At 36.6% G+C, this 17,404-nt stretch overlaps 1 protein-coding gene across 2 annotated transcripts in view; it reads right to left on the bottom strand.

Moving 5' to 3' along the window:
* The window catches only part of LOC106524179 (kazrin), a 172,003-nt gene that overhangs the window by 36,925 nt on the left and 117,674 nt on the right, over nucleotides 1-17,404 (bottom strand). For both annotated transcript variants that reach the window (XM_014017885.1, XM_014017886.1), the window contains exon 4: nucleotides 9,378-9,485. In XM_014017885.1, the coding sequence (XP_013873339.1) occupies nucleotides 9,378-9,485 (108 nt within the window). The remainder of the gene's footprint in view (nucleotides 1-9,377; nucleotides 9,486-17,404) is intronic.

Below are 17,404 nucleotides of genomic sequence, written 5' to 3'. Positions count from 1 at the left end.
GGAGTTTAAACTCCACAGTGTAACAATGTTTTTTACATTCAAGGATGTATTTTTATGATCATTGGATCATTACAAAACTGTAGTGTAACTTGTAAACAGTCATCAAATAAAAGTATCTTAAATCTCCTGACTGAACTCATCTTAACTTTCTCAATGCTTTTTAGATGGTTTTACACCAATGCTGTTCTGTGTACGTTAATCCAGACATATTAACGTACACAGAACAGTAACTTATCATCCAGTTCCTTTAAGAATGGAATGAGGTTGTAAGACAGACTAAAATTCTTTCTTTTCTCTCACTTTCCTGAGTTTAAATGGACTCTCCACCTGCAGTGATGATGACACACTGGCCTCTTTGAAAGGCCAGAGGTTTATCAGCATTCCTGCAGAACTATGGAGCTACAGAGCTGTGGTCTCTCTCTCTCTCTCTCTCTCTCTCTCTCTCTCTCTCTCTCTCTCTTTTTTTTTTTTAACAATGTGGGATCTTGTGCTGCAACAACCTTGAACAACCCTGCAAGAAATGTCCGCCAACAAGACACAAAGTGTGAACTAATGGGAAGAAAAATASCAGCGGTGGTGGTGAATAAGACAGAGTACAAAAAGATGAATGGTTTGGGCAAGAAGTCATTACGAGCTGCACTACAAAAATATATAAGTTTTGGAGAGCAATGTCTTAGAAATATAGTACTGAGCGGTCTGTCAAATAATGAAAGAGGGCAAATCATTTAAGAACGACACAAAGCAGGAAAGTACTGCTGCATTKTCCTTTTGTTGCTTGAGATTTCAATCTTGTATCATCTGTCAGCAAGTCACAGCAGAAGGAAGCAGGTGTCAAAGACATAAAGTAATTTTCTTCCCTATTTTATGATTTAATAATTCTACGCTATAGTTGAGTTTGATGTGTATAACACAATGATGTCAGTGGGCTATTTGGGCAGGGTGGGGGGACAGGAATAAAACGCAGCATTTCCAGTTGTACTGGTGATTCAGCTGCTGATGTGACCTTAGAACTCAGGTCAGCCTGTGTGGGCTTGTTTAAGAGACAAGTAGCGGCAAAATGGTGTTGCGAAAAAAAAGGTCACATTTGTGTGGATGATAATATCAAAACACAGCTGTTATGGTCAGGGTTTCAAGAGATTTGTTGTTACTTTTTGACTGAAAATAAAAGTTTTGTATTTTTGTAGTTTTGTAGTTTTCTCATTAAAAGTTTGGGAATTTTTATTGTCTCTCATGGCTGTTTTCCTAAAAAAAATCTCTACTCAGTGTCCAGCAGAAAATTATTTAAAAAAAACTAAGTAAAGGTAAAAATACCTTAACAGAATTTTTTTTTCACTGATAAGAAAAGTATTTAATTAGAAGTCATGAGAAGGCTCACAATAATTGTAAAAGTAAAAGTATTTTGCTCATACAATCTAAGAAATGAAACGTTGAATTTACTAAATCAGGTTATGTCAATAGTTTCAATCTGTATTTAGTTTTACTCAACTCAGTTTAATGGAAMTAATTATTTATGACTGTTCATAAAACTGATTTTATAAAGTCATATTAGTTCCCACTTTAGTTCGGGGGGTTTCCTATTGTGAAATGAATCAACTGTAACATGATTAGTCAGAAAAACTTTACTGGTTCAGATGATGTAAGAACCAGAGCCTGACTGTACCTGACTCCTGACAGATTAACAATAAATACCATGGTTTATTTTAGCCTATTTAATATAAGTTATGCACCATTTTTATTTGTTGGGATTAACCACCTACTGGCTGGTGGTTCTTGACTTCAGACTTTATGTCTGTAGGGCAAAAATACCAGAAGAAAGGCACATGAGAGCATATCCTTGGAGGAGCTCCTAAATTCCCAAACCCCTTCAGGCCAGAACATCCCAGTGACAGAACTAGTGTCACAGCCATACCTGTTTTTTTTTTTCTATTATAACCCCAAACAGCACCGGGGGTGAGCCGCCAGTCAACACATTTCTGATGTGTCRCCAAACAACCCTTCTGTTTTCCCTTCAGTTGTTACCATCTCCCTGCTTAAACATTTTAGTCCTAGACCCACTCTGCTCTTATAACAATTATATATTAATTATTCTAAAGTGGCTGAGAATTAATTAGTTGCTCAGTTTGAGGGAAAAAAATCATTAAACAAAGATTTTACATTGAGAAGATTTCTGCAGGTTAAAATAAACATTTTTAACAAGAAATGTCCACATAAAATCTTAAATTATTGTCCTAATCTGAATGTAAAATTTTTGTTAAACATTTTTATTGCATAACACTATGAAGATTAGTGTTGTCAAAGTAAATATGTGCAGGTTTGTAAAGCAGTAGGAAATGCTGTATTGATAGGAGCAGTGCCTAATAATTGCTTTAATGAGATCCCCATTTTTTTTTATCATACTTTCCAAACTGCAGAACTTTTCAACTACATCTTCTTGCAGCATCTGAGCAGCCATTATGCCAAAATTTTAGATTTCTACCTGGTGATGGTTTTATTGGTCTTTCATATAATATCTTAACCTCTAAGTGTTGACACAGTGACCACTTTATTTCCTGTCAGACAGTAGGTAACAGCTGAAAGTTATATTATCCACATTATATCGTACAATGAAGAAACTTAAATATGATTTTATTTAACTCCTAAAAGAAGCACAAAGTCTTTAAGCTGTAATCACTGTGGCCCTGCCTGCCGTCCAAGACATCAGTGTATTTGACTCAAGGCTATTTTTGTTGTTTTTTTAATTAGGTTGTGTTTCTTTTTTGCTTTAATAACAAGATTTTTTGTTATTTACCCAGGGGGTTGCCCAGCTACTTATTAACTCTAACTGCATGGATTAACTCTAATGGCAAGAATGTTGAGGTCTTAGATTTGTAATGACCCTTAAAACAAATGCTGTTAACTCTCCTTTAATCTTCTTTCCACACCCAACTTTTTTCTCTTTCTACTCTCGATCAATTTATTTCAATCTGAACAGCAAGATCCCAACACTGTCGATCCAAAGTTGAGTCTATCCGTATTGTCTAAACCTTTTTCCCCTACAGATCACAACAGTACGCCTTATGTTACGTTCACACAATGAGATCATATCCCTTCTATTCACTATTTTTTCCCTCTTTTCAAACCCACTTGGTCAGCACTATTTGAAAAGAAACTACCTGACACCAGCCTATATCCAAAAGTAGCAGTTCTACCAGTGCATCTTCACTGCCAGTGGGTCTTTTTAATGGCCATCTGCAGGGCAAGACAAATGTATTAATATCAGTGACTCATTGTACCAGACCTTGTAGCCTTGTGTCAAGCCTGAAGGTGAGTTCTAGAAATAGAAAATGCACCTCTGCGTCACCTTGGCACACTCATGCACGCAGGTGGGAATCCAAAACCCATGAACGTGTAGGATGCAAAGGTTCTGGTATGATTTAGTTGTTATTAGATCCATGTAAAAGAGACTGAGCTAATGATGTTAAAACAAGGAACAAAGATTATAAAGTATAGTTCACTGCTGACATCTTAAATTTGGTTAAATGAAGCATGAAGCCTTTAAAGCACCCATGACAATGTTTTTTTTAAATAATATGAACACATTTCTGGAAAGATAACATAACATATTGTAAAAAAAAAGTCATGCCACTGAGATGAACAGTTGTTTAGATGTTCACATGTGAAATAACAGGAAGTGATGTCAAAGCAGAAAATTCTCAATGTAAACAGAGCAATGCTACAGCTGCTCACAACATCGACTGTATTGGATGTTTATTAAGATTATTTTGAGTCACTRTCAGAGAGATGAAGTGGCGAAGARACAGAGTTCAAACAATACTGTTTCAAAAAATAAAAAGACCAGGGAATTTTTTTTTTCGGAAAGAGTTCCCCTTTGATGTCACTTCCTGTTTCACATTAGCTGAGCCAAATTTGACAGAAAAAATGCCAGTTATGTGACAAAATGAGTAAAATTGTATTTTATGTCAAGTTTATTTTAAACATAAAGGTGCTTTCTTTGACTTTTTGTGTTTGAAGGGTATGTTTGTCGCAGGCACTTTGAGCACAGGCACTCATCTTGACTTCATAAACTTTAGTCATTCAGCACAAAGTTGTAGTTATTAAATTAGATACTGACAAAGACAACTGCTCTGCTATGTGTGAAAATGTCAATGTTTTTAACTGATTGTTAGAAAGCAGATAAAAGGCATGACTTTTTATTACTTTAGTGCTTTTGTTTGAGATTGTATTAAATCCAGTCACACTCACTGTAACAAGTCTTTTTTTTCTCTTTTTGTACTTTAGTCTTTTTAGAATAGTGTGACCATAATTTTGCCATCTTTACAAATATATCATTGTCCTCTTCACTTTTGCTATCTGGTGTAATTAAATAAGATGAGTCAATGGCACATCAACTCTAACAATGCTGTCCGGGCATCTCTGAGTAGCTATTTCAGGTGTGTGTAAATGACAGTGGAGAGGCATTGATTTTGCTGCTTGAAGAAATTTAACTGCCACACTTGTTGTGGCTATGAGAGGGCTTTGATGGGGGCAGGTGCTCGGAAAAGTATCAGCACAGGGGAGAAATTTAAATACTTGACAAAAACCACTTGCACGTTTTTTTCACATCCTGCACATTCATGTTCTTCCTTTCTTTTGTGCATGTTAATCTCTGTTTTTTCTCTTCTCTCCATTACCCCGCACCCCCACCCCACCCCCATAATACACACTGAATGCAGGCAACAAAGTCCTTGTGCAACCTTGTTTTACTCCTCTATACAGTGCTCTTCAATATTTTCTTCCTTCTCCTGTTTATCCCTTTTTGACATCATCTTCTTAAAAACCCATTAATTGTCCTCCGGAAGCCGTTTTWTAACTTTTTTTTGGCTTTGACCTTTACTTTAAACTAGAACCCAGCCTTACCAGGCTAGTGACATCATGGCCACCTAATGTGCGGAAGCAGCTCATGTCTCACTAATGATCCAGTGCCTGCTGCTTACGTTTGTTTCCACTCTCCTTCCCTGTTTMTTTTTTGCTGCAGTGCTGAGATGAATTTGCTGATAACATCACCCTCACTTGCCTGTTCTCATTCTGATGAAACTTGAAGTGATATATATGTGGCCTTGGCCACTGCAGGGGTTTTTGTGCGTATGTGTTTTTTTTTTTCCTGAGTCTGCACTTTTTAAGCACCCAGGAAACGAGTGAAGACCTAATGCTGTAGGGGGGAGTGCATCTGAATGTATATGGAAACATGTTAAAATCAAAGTGACCATGATTTTGTCAATCTAACTCACATGTATTAGCCTCTCTTTTCATAAAAAAGAAAAAGTTAAAAGCTATAATGTACATTAAACTTGTCTTGTCCGCCTAAGATAACCCACCACTTCTAGTAATAGCTTTGTTCCCCTTTTTTTGGCAAATGGGGATTATTTATGTGCCCTCTTAGTATCATGACAGCATCAAAAGAGAAAACAAACACACCCTTGAGCATGGCCTTAATGAGGACAGGATCTCCACTGGCTGCCTGAGTGACACTGTAGGTCTTTTCTGCAGCTGGCAGCTCCACAGGAAACACTGTTCAAGAGACAGTTTTGCACTGGTGCATTGGTWAGAAGCATCAGTTCTCTCTAAAAGCAACTTTTGTCATGAACATGCATTGCAACAGAAACAGATCACAGACAAMCATCAYTGTGTTTTGTCTGAGGAGCTGATGWTGCTCRCCTTTGACCGGTTAGACCACCCAGACAGATAAGAAACACGGAAATAAATTCAGTCATTAAAGTATATGGACCCCTTTTTCAGAATGGTTCTTGGCAAGCAACTGAACACCCAGCAGCAGAATAACAAATAAGTGTGAATATATTTCATATTACAAATTATACTTCTGAACAGCATGATAATTTAATAAAATGAAAACCTTTTTGGAGACAGGTACACAATTTATAATGTGAAATCTATGGAGTAAGAGAACTGTCAGAATTATTGTATGTGTAAGAGTCTAAATTTGTTCATGTAAGTCTATAAACGAACATAAATTTGTTACAACTTTGCCACATTATAAGTACAAATCAAATTTACAAGTACAATTCTTATGTGAGAATACAAGTTTTTAAGTTACAAATACAAGTTAAAAAGTTACAACTTTGCCACATTACAAGTACGAATCAAATTTACAAGTACAATTCTTTTATCTGTCAAAATAAGACATTATGCATGGAACACCGAAAAGGTCGATTGCAAACAGTAACTAAGCCAGACCACTAGGGGGACATGACCACTGACTCATTTGGGACCATAAACTCTTATTAAACACAACAATTTGCTGAAGGGAAAAGCATTTGGAGGCTTTTCAGTTTGTCATTCATGTCATGTAGTACAGCAATAAAGTAGATAGTGGATTTATGATGAAATGTTATTTAATTTTTACTTTAACCCTGTCTTATTTAATCTTTTAAAATATTTTATTCAATTCCTTAAACAGAATCCTGCTTTTATGAGTCTTTTTTGAACATTTATTTTATTTTTCTATATTCTTATTTTTCTTTTGCACTTTGTCAAAATGTTTTGTTTGTGTAAAGCACTGATTTGTCTTGTTGCTGAAATGTTTTATGTAAAGCTGCCTTGCCTCAGGTCAGCAGCACAATAATTAATATACAGTGGAGTGATGATGAAATGTTCCAAATTATTTATAGACCATATTTTTCAAGTAACTTCTCTTTAACTTATGATACTGTTAACACTACTCTACACTACTAATGAAGACTGGAGCCAGGTGGAGAACAAACCTTCAGATGGTTGAAGTACAGGTGGAGACGTCTTCATGACCTGCAGAACATCAGGACTGATGCTGGAGTTTTCTGATACATGTGTGCATTAAGGTGTCAGAAATACTCAGAAACACTATGACAGGCCAGAGCAGGGAGATGAAAATGAATCAATGAAAATATTAATTTCATTTTAGTGACCGTTGAAAGAAATATCAGTAAAAAATAATTTGAATAAAAATATGTCACAATGTAGTAGTAATAATAGTAGTACACTCTATTATATGTTAAAACGTGTTATTTGTGATACGTTTCATTAAACATTTTAACAATTTACTGCCCCCCCCCCTTTTTTTTTTACTATATTCATTGTTTCATCTATCACTCACAGCTCATAGTTAGGTAAAAACAAAAGTGTTGACTATTTAAATTTTTTTATTTATTACAGTAAAACCATCAATCAATGTCAAATAAATGAAAACTTCTAGGTAAGCTTTAATACAAACAGATTAAACATGTTGAGTTTAAAAAATATGTCAATAAAAAATATGTCATGGCCTGGTGTTTGACTTCCTCAGCTCTAAACAGGACATTTTAAAACTGTACATTTGCATTAACTGAATTTTTCAGCTGTCATGAAGGCTTTAAAACCCAGATGGACAGATTTTGTTCCAGTGTCTCCTCATCCTGCTGCTGGTTCAGTTCTTCAGACTGTCAGGAACTCCATGACCTCCTCATCCACCTGCCTGTCAGAGGTGTGGATGTAGAGGACATCTGTCCTGGGTCCATGGATGGGCTGAATGCTGCTCGCTGCATCAACTGCACTTATCTGGATCACAGAAAATCGACAGGTCAACAGGACTGATTTATTTTAACTTTATTTAATGAATTATATTAACTTCATTTCTGTTAAGTTTACAATACAACTATTTGACCTGAAGTGGGGTGGAACTGGCTTCCATTGGTTGTGGTCTCACTGATGGAGCCTGATGGTCTCAGTCCTCTGATACAAAGGTCTGGAGACAGGTTCTCAGTGGGTCCACAAACAGATTCAGGTCCATAATTAAAAGTAAATTGAAAAGAGAACAGTTATAGTATCACACAGTCACAGCTAGCAGTCTCATTAATCAGACAGTAAACATTTTTCTACATACGTATATTGGTCACTGAAATCTGAAGGAAGTGGTTTGGTAGTAGTTAAAAATAGATTAACTTAGTTAAACACAGTTTAACTTTGATTTATAGTGATTCTAATTAAAATCAATGTCCGTGTAGTTCTGACAAAGCTTTAAAAATGTAGCCAACAAGCTTTTAATAAACAAAACAAAATATAGTCAGAGAAAGCTTTTTAAACTCACTGTTAATCAATTAGGTTTTTGTTCTTTTCAAGCTGTTCTAAATAAACTTAGACTGAACAGGAAACATGAGGCTGTTTTTTCTTTCCTACTCGTATCATCATGCTAACATTGACACCATGCTAACAACAACAATGAACGAAGCTCTACTTTCAGTATAGAAACTGTTTAAACACATCCTCTTACAAATACTGACAAGTACTACGTGTACCAAATGTGAAATAAATAATACAAACTACTATTAAAAGTAAAAAGAGTTTAACTTACAGTTGTTTAGGGGTTTGATGGTGGGCCACTTGAGTCACCCTGCTGGACAGGTCAGAGCACTGCCGTTATGTGTTTTTGAACATGCATTATTTTTTCCATTATGCAATCGGTTTTATGAATGTATCAGTTTTCTTTTTTGGTTGTTCATCATAAATCCACTATCTATTTTATTGTTGTATTACACGACATGAATGACAAACTGAAAAGCCTCCAAATGCTTTTCCCTTCAGAAAATTGTTGTGTTTATAAAGAGTTCATCTGGTCCCAAATGAGGCAGTGGTCATGTCCCCCTAGTGGTCTGGCTTAGTTACTGTTTGCAATCGATCTTTTCGGTGTTCCATGCATAATGTCTTATTTTGACAGGTAAAAGAATTGTACTTGTAAATTTGATTCGTACTTATAATGTGGGAAAGTTGTAACTTTTTAACTTGTATTTGTGACTTAAAAACTTGTATTCTCACATAAGAATTGTACTTGTRAATTTGAGTCGTACTTGTAAATTTGATTCGTACTTGTAATGTGGCAAAGTTGTAACAAATTTATGAAGGTTTATAGACTTACATGAACAAATTTAGACTCTTACACGTACAATAATTCTGACAGTTCTCTTACCAGATAGAAAGCTGTTTTCACAAATACCACTCACAGTTCAACACATTTAATTACCTATAAAACCTCATTTTCTGTTCAAAATACAATTGCATAAACATAATAACACCAATTAGTGTAACATGCAATGCTTAGCAAATTCTAAGAAGGTGTGGGTTTTGATGGTACTTTGCTTATTTTTCTCACTACTTACTAAAATCTTGGCATCATTTTAACAACTTTACCACCATCTCAACCCAAGTGGATTTACATAACATAAAGTGTAGATGCAAATGTATACTGTGTGCTTACCATTATGTAAGGTTTTAAATATACATTTGCAAGTGCATGCATATCAAATCTGTCACGGTGCATGCATTTGAATTTTGATGACTGAGATAGCACTGCAACAGGAAACCCATAGATGTACCTTTGTCAAGAGAGGCATCTGGAGAGTTGAAATCCATGAGACTGCTGATTTCAGTTTTGTAGCAGAGGTCTGTGGCTGGTGGCTTCTGCTTATGGTGGGGAGAGGAATCTGTAAGAACAAAAAACAACAAGGGGTTAATTTGATAGATGGTAAAAGGATTATTAAAGCCAAATGGATGGCATGTACTGCATTTAAGCAGCAATATTTTACTGTTCACACAAAACTAAATGAGAGAAAAACTGATGTAAACATAATTTGCATAAACATACGAAGCATCAAACTGCTTGAAGTTTAAAGCTTTTCTTTTGTGGACAAAAATATCCCATAGGTTTTCCTCACTCCTACTATAAAACAATCTACCATTCATTTCAGGGAACAACATGAATCCTTGGTGAAAGTAAACACACACATGCTTTAACAATCCAAACCAAGCTAACTGAGTGACTGCAGGCTCATGTAAATATTAGCATTTTTATGATCAGAGTCTAATTTAATTTCTGGTGATGTTCAGTGGTTTCTAATGCAGTTTTTGCTTTTCACCCCATGGCCAATATTTAATGCATTTCGAATAAATTGCTTTGGGTCAGCTCACAAAAAAATGCTTACTAAAAAACCCACCAGCACATGCAGTAAACTTCTGCCATCCTCCTAAATTAACTCACAGCTGCCAATTTTAGGAGAATAACTTCTTTACTTAGCAAACAAGTAAAACAGCCTGCAGCCTTTAAGATACTGCTTTGGTAATAACCTTAAAAATATACAGTATATGTATACAATGTAGTGAAATGCATCTCCTCCAGCTCAGTCTTCAACCTCTGCCCCTTTTTTGGCCTCTCCCTCGCTCTCTTTCTCTTCCTCCTGCCATCATCCCACCGCCCACCTATTAAGATGCTTTTACTGGTGAATAACTTACAGTAATTGAGCACAGATGTGTTTGAAACCTGAAATTTTAGGTGGGGGTGCTGTCATAATGACAGCATTAGCCATCTCTTTTTCTTTTCTTATTTCGTTTTTTTAATAAGCAATAAAAGTCAAAATGGAAAAGTCTGACTGTCCCCATTTAAGGTAGGTGGTAAAAGGACTAGAATGGGGGCTTTCATCATGGCTGGTTTAATTTTTTTTTTTTTTTGTCCCTACAAGAATATGATTTTTCAAAGCAAGAGCAGCCTGGGGCAACAAAAGCCCACCTGACAGTTTTGTTGAGTGATGTTAAAATTTTCTATGCGCACTATTTTACTGGATTCATGGTGCTGGTGCAGCTCTGCAGCTTTGAGAATTGTTTTATCTTCCTGACGTTGTACCTTTTGACAGGCACTTAAAGATATTTGGAAACTCAAGGGAAAAGGAAAACGTACCAAGAAAGATGAAAACTACTACAATGACTGCTCGATAATTTAGGAGAGGAAAAGCTGATTTGGAGAAAAAGAACCAAATTATAAAGAGGTGCGAGCTCCAGTGACAGTCTATTTACTAAAGTTTATTTAGTCAAGTGAAAGTTTTATTCACCGAATATCCAAATAATAAGAAATTCACCAATTTAAGACTATTTTTGGAACGTTGTGCTACACCTTGATTCACTCAAAATTATGATTTTTAGCAGTTCAACATATCATAATTCAACTTAAAGGGGGAGGTGTTATGCAAAATCAACTTCTTTGAGCTTTGTAATATGATGTCAAATACCAACCCAGCATGTTGCTTTGACTCATTCATGCATATTTGAGGAATCATTGAATGTCCTGTGGCAACCATTGGTAAAAAGCACTGCCCATTTGCACAAGCACCACCTAGTTACACAAAGCACCTCCCCAGTGCTCGGTCTGCAGCCGACCGCCCGCCCCACAGAGCACCCCTCCATCAAAGCATTGCTGTGAAGACATGCTGAAGTGGGAGTGTCTGAAACTGTAGGAGGTTCTTAAAGAGATAGATGTCAATTTCTTGGAGAATAATGAGTACCCCCCCGCCACACACACACACAGAAGTAAAGATTTTCAATTAAACTTAAGAAATGAGAGATCTAAGTTCTTTTGATTGTTTTTATTTTTTTCAAAATTTGTGATTTCAGAATTTTATACATAAAGTCCTACGAAGTAGTAGTAGTAAACCCAACACTCTCTGATCTCTTAAAAAAACTAATAAGGTCTGATTGTCTACTTCAGTCTTTAGCTCGGCTAACTAGTCAAAAAGGCTTCGAGCAATGAGGTAAAAAATATTTAGAAGAGATGAAGAAGTGAACTGATCATCTGTTTTGTTGTTCTGGTTCTCTGCGTTCCGCGCTGCACCTTGAAGCAGATTGATGCCTTCTGTCAAACTTGTTGTATAAATCATGTTTGAGGTGATCTGCTAAGGATTTGAGATAAGAGCATCATTTCCTCTGTCTGCTTCCAGCCTATTTCCCTTTGTTGCTCATTTCCTCATAAGCCAGCAGAAATATTGTTTCATGAAAACAAAAAATCCACAACTATTACACCCCACATTAAATTTAAGGCTGTAAGTTATTTTAAAAAATGTGGAAAATGTAAAACAATTCATCTACTGAAAAGTGTACCAGAAACCTGTTTTCGTGTGGTCATGAATGTCACTGCTACACATGATCATGTTATTAAGTTTCATATTCTTTGGGGCCATGGAAAAGATCATTTGTCTTTGTTGACATTCTTTGACTCTATACAAATATAAGCTTCTTAAAACTAAAAATGAAAGACAGTTTAAGATGTCTTCAGTGACCTTTGTCAGACTGCTGATCCCTGTGGACATTTCAGCAACCTTCACACTGTTGGAGGTTAACTTGCATACAGAACTACTGTGAGTCTTTGCAAACAACCCCCCTGTTGTTCTTTCTGTCAGCGGGGATAACAAACTAAAAATACTGCTTTTTTTCTCTCACAGCAGAGTCACCCAAGCTTCATTTAACCTGACTGAGTCTRGAGGATAATCCTATTCAAGCTATACTTTTTATTGTGATTTTTTTAAAGAAGTCATTAGAATAGAAACAGCCTTTATTGTCCTGCGGAGGGGAAATTCAAGAAACATTTTTATTTTTCAAATGATGGTTCATAAAGTTGGAGCAACTAATCAAATGGAAAAAAAAACACCTTTTCAGTTTGACAAAACTTGTTTTCATTATTTCACTGGTACAAATAGGTCCCTTTAAATGTTTTTGCTCAATAAACACAAAATGACAACTTCTTAATATTTGCTCACAAAAGCGATTGTTTTGTCAAGGACACCATGGTGTTATTCACCAAAACACAAGCTAATATTTTGCTTTCTTTTCAGTAAGCAAAATTTACATTGTGACAGAGTGCATTTAAGGCCAAAACCATGACCAGCTAATGGGTTTACTATCTTTGCTGTCCGCATCAGACCAGTTTTGGCATCCAATCACAGCAAAACAATACGAGAGAACAAAACTCAAAGTCCTGTAGCTTATTCCACCTCTGATCTCCTAATACGAGTTGTCCTTTGATCGGGCAGTGTTTGCTCTTGGCAACAGACACATTCTGCGTGCCAGTGATCCTCCAGGCTTTTTATAAAACGACAGAATTTAAGCCATGGACATGAGAAGAGATGGATCAATCAAATGAGAAGTGTAATGATTGCTGATGTCAGTTGTGATCCGAAGAAACAGTTCCAACCACTTCACTCGTAATAGAACTTGTGTATTTTCATGCAGTGACTTGGTGTTTTAATAAACAAATGAAAGAGGACTCTCATGCTGTATTAAGAAGTTTAATGACTGAGTAAAGCTCAACATTTATCCAGCTACTGCACAAGAACATAGTCTTCACTGTTCAGAGGGGTTTTTTATGCTGAAATAATAGTATATTGTATTCTTGACACAAGTGAGCCAGGTTGCACCAGGAGAGCTAGAGCTAGCTGCTGCTATTTGCACTGCAAATAACTATAAAAATCTAGGTAAATAATCATGTAACATGAAATTAGGGTTGCCAACTCAACCCCTCTAAAATACGGGACAGCTGCACAGGGACACTAGGGACACTAGACAAATGCCTACCTGCCAGCAGGATGGTGATGGCTCTGATTGCAGGCTGCAGTCCGAGGAAGAGTATCCTGTACAAGACACTTCAATTTGACAAAAAATACAGGACATCTGGGCTAAAACGTGACAGTTGGTAACCCTATGAACTGGAATGAAGCTGAACAACAGAGTTTTGAAGATGACCAATACCTACTTTGGCTTTGACCTCTCTCAGGCTACCCATTAGCTTATCATTCCAGGCAGCATCAACTCGATTTCTTCAAATTGGGATTGTTTAAAGAGCAATCTACAACAGATAAGATGCTGATAACCTCTGCACAGAGCCCTACTTAAAATATCTGAGCTATGTTAAATTCTCAATTAGAAATAACTAACTTTTTTTGTGTTCACACTGCTCACCCTGTCTCACATATCCCTCTTGCTGTTCCTTCACCACGGGTCTTCTTCCCTTAAGCTCAGTGACTCCATCACTCCGACGCTGGCTGTCCTTTTCTTCTGCACATTTTTTTTCTGTCACTCTTTAATAGGGTTCTCCCAGCTCTTCTCGCTTTTTAGCCAACTCTACCTTATCTGCTGGCACAGCACAGGGAGAGGCGGTGGATGGAACAAAAGAAGACCTTAATGAGTTGTGGAGGTGATTAAGGAATGAATAGACCTTGCTGCTGGAACCCTCACCACACTGTCCATGTGTCCTGCCTCAGTCTGTAAAGTGCAGATAGACACAATGCCTTGCTTTTTTTATTTTTTATTTTTTTTACATCTGCCACTAGCCTTTAATTGCCCCGACATTCACAGGTCCCAAAGCTGCCGGACTTGAGATAAAGCTCTCATATTCATGCATTAATCACTGCCAGTCAGGACGGGCCTCTCCACCCACGTTTCACCTGCCTCAAGACCTCAATTCAAGGTAGCCTATAAATATCCTGCAGATAAATGGAGCTAATGGATCGAGGTGTGATTGCAGGGAGTCGGTGCTCAATGTTTAACCACCCACACTAAAAAGCCCGGATCTCAAGATGCCTCGTTGTCAATTCATATTGTAATGAAAGAGCTGCTGAATGTTCGGGGCTCAGATGTTATTAGTTGGTGTCAGAACTCAGGAGACAGTGAACTGCCACTTCAGACACCAATCCAAAGAGAATTAGGCTTTCGGCAACACGTAAATGTTGTTTTCACAGAACCCATGAAGAGAACGAACACATCACCTCTGTATACGAAATACGTTCTATTTTCTAGGCTCCATGACAGCGCAGGGAAAAGGTGCCTGCAAGCATTACAGTTTTTAAAATAGCCTGAATACAGCCACTTTAACACCATATTTGTTCCTGAAATTGAAAATCTTTAAGAGAGGAAGAGGTGAAGAGTGTTTCCTATCAGGAAATTGAACAGTAATAAAACTTGCATCTTTTTGACAACATGCTGTATTTGCTTTAAATTATACTGCAAACAGAAAACGGACATCCTACAGTAATATTCAACAATGTCCTGAAACAGTTAGGCTCGGCATTAAACTCCGATTCTAAAAAAGTTGGGAGTTCATGTAAAATGTAAATAAAAACAGAAYGCAATAATTTCACAAATCTATATTTTGGTCACAATGAAAAATCGTAACYAAATCAAGTGTTGAAACTAAGAAACTAGAAGTTTTTAGGAAAAATGTGGGTCATTTTGAAGTTGCTGTATATCTCAAAGACTGTCTGGACATCACTTCCACAAAACGTTGTAAACACAGTTCRTTGTGCCATCCAAAAACGCGGRTTAAAGCTCTATCATGCAAAGAAAAAGTCATATGTAAACACAGTACAGAAACACTGCCCGCTTCTCTGTATCTTCTGGTGGTCAGAAGGATCAAAACTTGAAATTAATTTTATAAACCACTTTTTCCTGTACTAAAGAGAAAAGGGACTTTGTGTCTGTTATATTTATATTTGTCAAATAAACTAGCATAAAATTATTTCACATATAAATTGTTGAATTTATTGTTTCATAGCAGTACAACATTTTGATGGAATACCGTATAATTATATATTTTAAAAGCTCTGTAATACAAAACAGATATTCAGTGGATGCTTAAACAYGTTTATGAAAAAATGCAAGATGTTTTAATGATGCAATTATGCAAAAGCTAAGACGTAGAAATACAATCTAATTAATAATTTCAGCTGCTTTGAACATTAATTGGTCAAAAGCAGTGCAAAATGATGGAAGTTTAATATTTCATAATAAGAGATTGTTATTTTTTCAGTTTGCTCATACAATGGCGAAGCATATTAATGACACACACTGTTTTCTTTTAGCACAGCTGCAGGCTTTGCTTTGTAATGTAATGTTATGTGCAAATCACTTTCTGACATTTCATCTAAAAAGTCACTTCCTCGCCAAGTGTTTCTAATGAAAATGTAAACGACTGCTTCTGACATTTTATGAGCTCCTAATTGAGCCTGTTGTGTAGGAAGGTGTGTTGTCTAGAAGTAGCGATGAAGAATCAAATCACAAAGTTAAAGTGCTAACCTTCTTTAAAGCCATCTAACTAMAATTCAGCAGAAGGTGATTTGTGCGAGTTACAAATTCTGTGAGAGGAYGTTAGGTTGAAAGACATGCTACACATACACAGGACCAGGGACATTTCAGAGCAGTCAGCCTTAAATGAAGCAACAAGAGTCAAGAGGTGTAGGTGATGATCCAGGAGGCAAAAAGCCTCAATAAAGCCCTGGCTGGAAAAACTGATTTCAAGTTTAACAGCAGTTGAAGAAAGACAAAAAAAAAAAAAAGCCAGGCTGACGCACAACTTTTTTCCATCAAAACAAAAGTCCTTGTCTCCTCCCAAACCCATTCCAGACAGTGCAATCTTCTCTCAACTCTTTAGGCTTTGTTCCCACTCACATTTTTTCCAAACTAAAACTATAACCAMCTGACAAATACTAATCCCTGTTCTTCACTATTGTTTTTACACACTAAGTTTCTCACAACATTTCAGTCCTCCTCTCCAAAGGCTCATCACTCTCCACAGGCCTGCCTTTCTACAGTTTTTCCATGAGTTCCTTGTTTTTAGCCCGTCTCACTTCCTTTATTCTGCCTTCCTGCTACTTATCTTTTACATTCACCTTCTTAACATATGAGATAACATGAAGGGGAACATGATGTTGATTGAGCCTCGTCGAGGACAATTTATTTTTTTTTCTTTGATAGAAAAAGTTGATGCACAAATTTTGATTCACTCTGCTTATCTTCAAAGTTCAACTTTTTTTTCTCCCCTGAGGCACTTTATAAAAAATAATGTCATCATTAATAGGGAAGATTAGAGAATGGAATGGTACGTACCTGTCACCCAGGCATAGTAACTGAACAAATCCAATATAAAAAGGACAAAATTTATAAGCTGCTAGAGTGAAGGAATTTGTTCACAATATTTGTAGTTATGTAAAGTAGACATGTCGTGCTTTTAAATTCTTTTTAATATTTAAATCAGCTGGGGTTTATAAAAAGTGGAACTGCAATGCTTTGGTCTGAATTCCTCCTTATTGTAACTCCACAAGCCCCACTTTCACCACTGTTCTGAGGTGTGTCCCAGATCAACTCGTTTTGAGGCTGTCTCTTTAAATCCAAATGAGACGGCTCACACCTCGCACCCCTAGTTGGTGATGCAAATCTGTGCTTATTTTGAATTGCAGTCTCACTAAATTGTTGAGTGTTTGCAACCAAGGGACCAGCAAACCATGCATTTTAGAAAAATCACAGCTTTTTTTTCTTTTGTGTGTGTGTGTGCATAGCTTGCAAAACTGTATTTTAGGCATCTGCTTTATTTTCTTGCCCACCTTTGCCCACACTTTACAGACCTGAGCCCACTTTGTTTCCACCATGGCAGCCACCCCCAAAATATATGTTTCAATGTATTGGAGTACACTTTTAAAATGAAAATAAACAGACGTTAATTGAGCCTTCCTACAAGCTCAATTAGGAGTGCAAAAACAAAATTGAGGAACAGGGATTATTTGTCAGGTGTTCATGATACTTTATTTATTTA

The sequence above is a fragment of the Austrofundulus limnaeus genome, unplaced genomic scaffold, assembly GCF_001266775.1.
Source record: "Austrofundulus limnaeus strain Quisiro unplaced genomic scaffold, Austrofundulus_limnaeus-1.0 Scaffold178, whole genome shotgun sequence".
Lineage (NCBI taxonomy): Eukaryota > Metazoa > Chordata > Actinopteri > Cyprinodontiformes > Rivulidae > Austrofundulus > Austrofundulus limnaeus.
The sequence above is the reverse complement of the archived record's forward strand: the minus strand, read 5'-3'. Positions and strand labels throughout refer to the sequence as shown.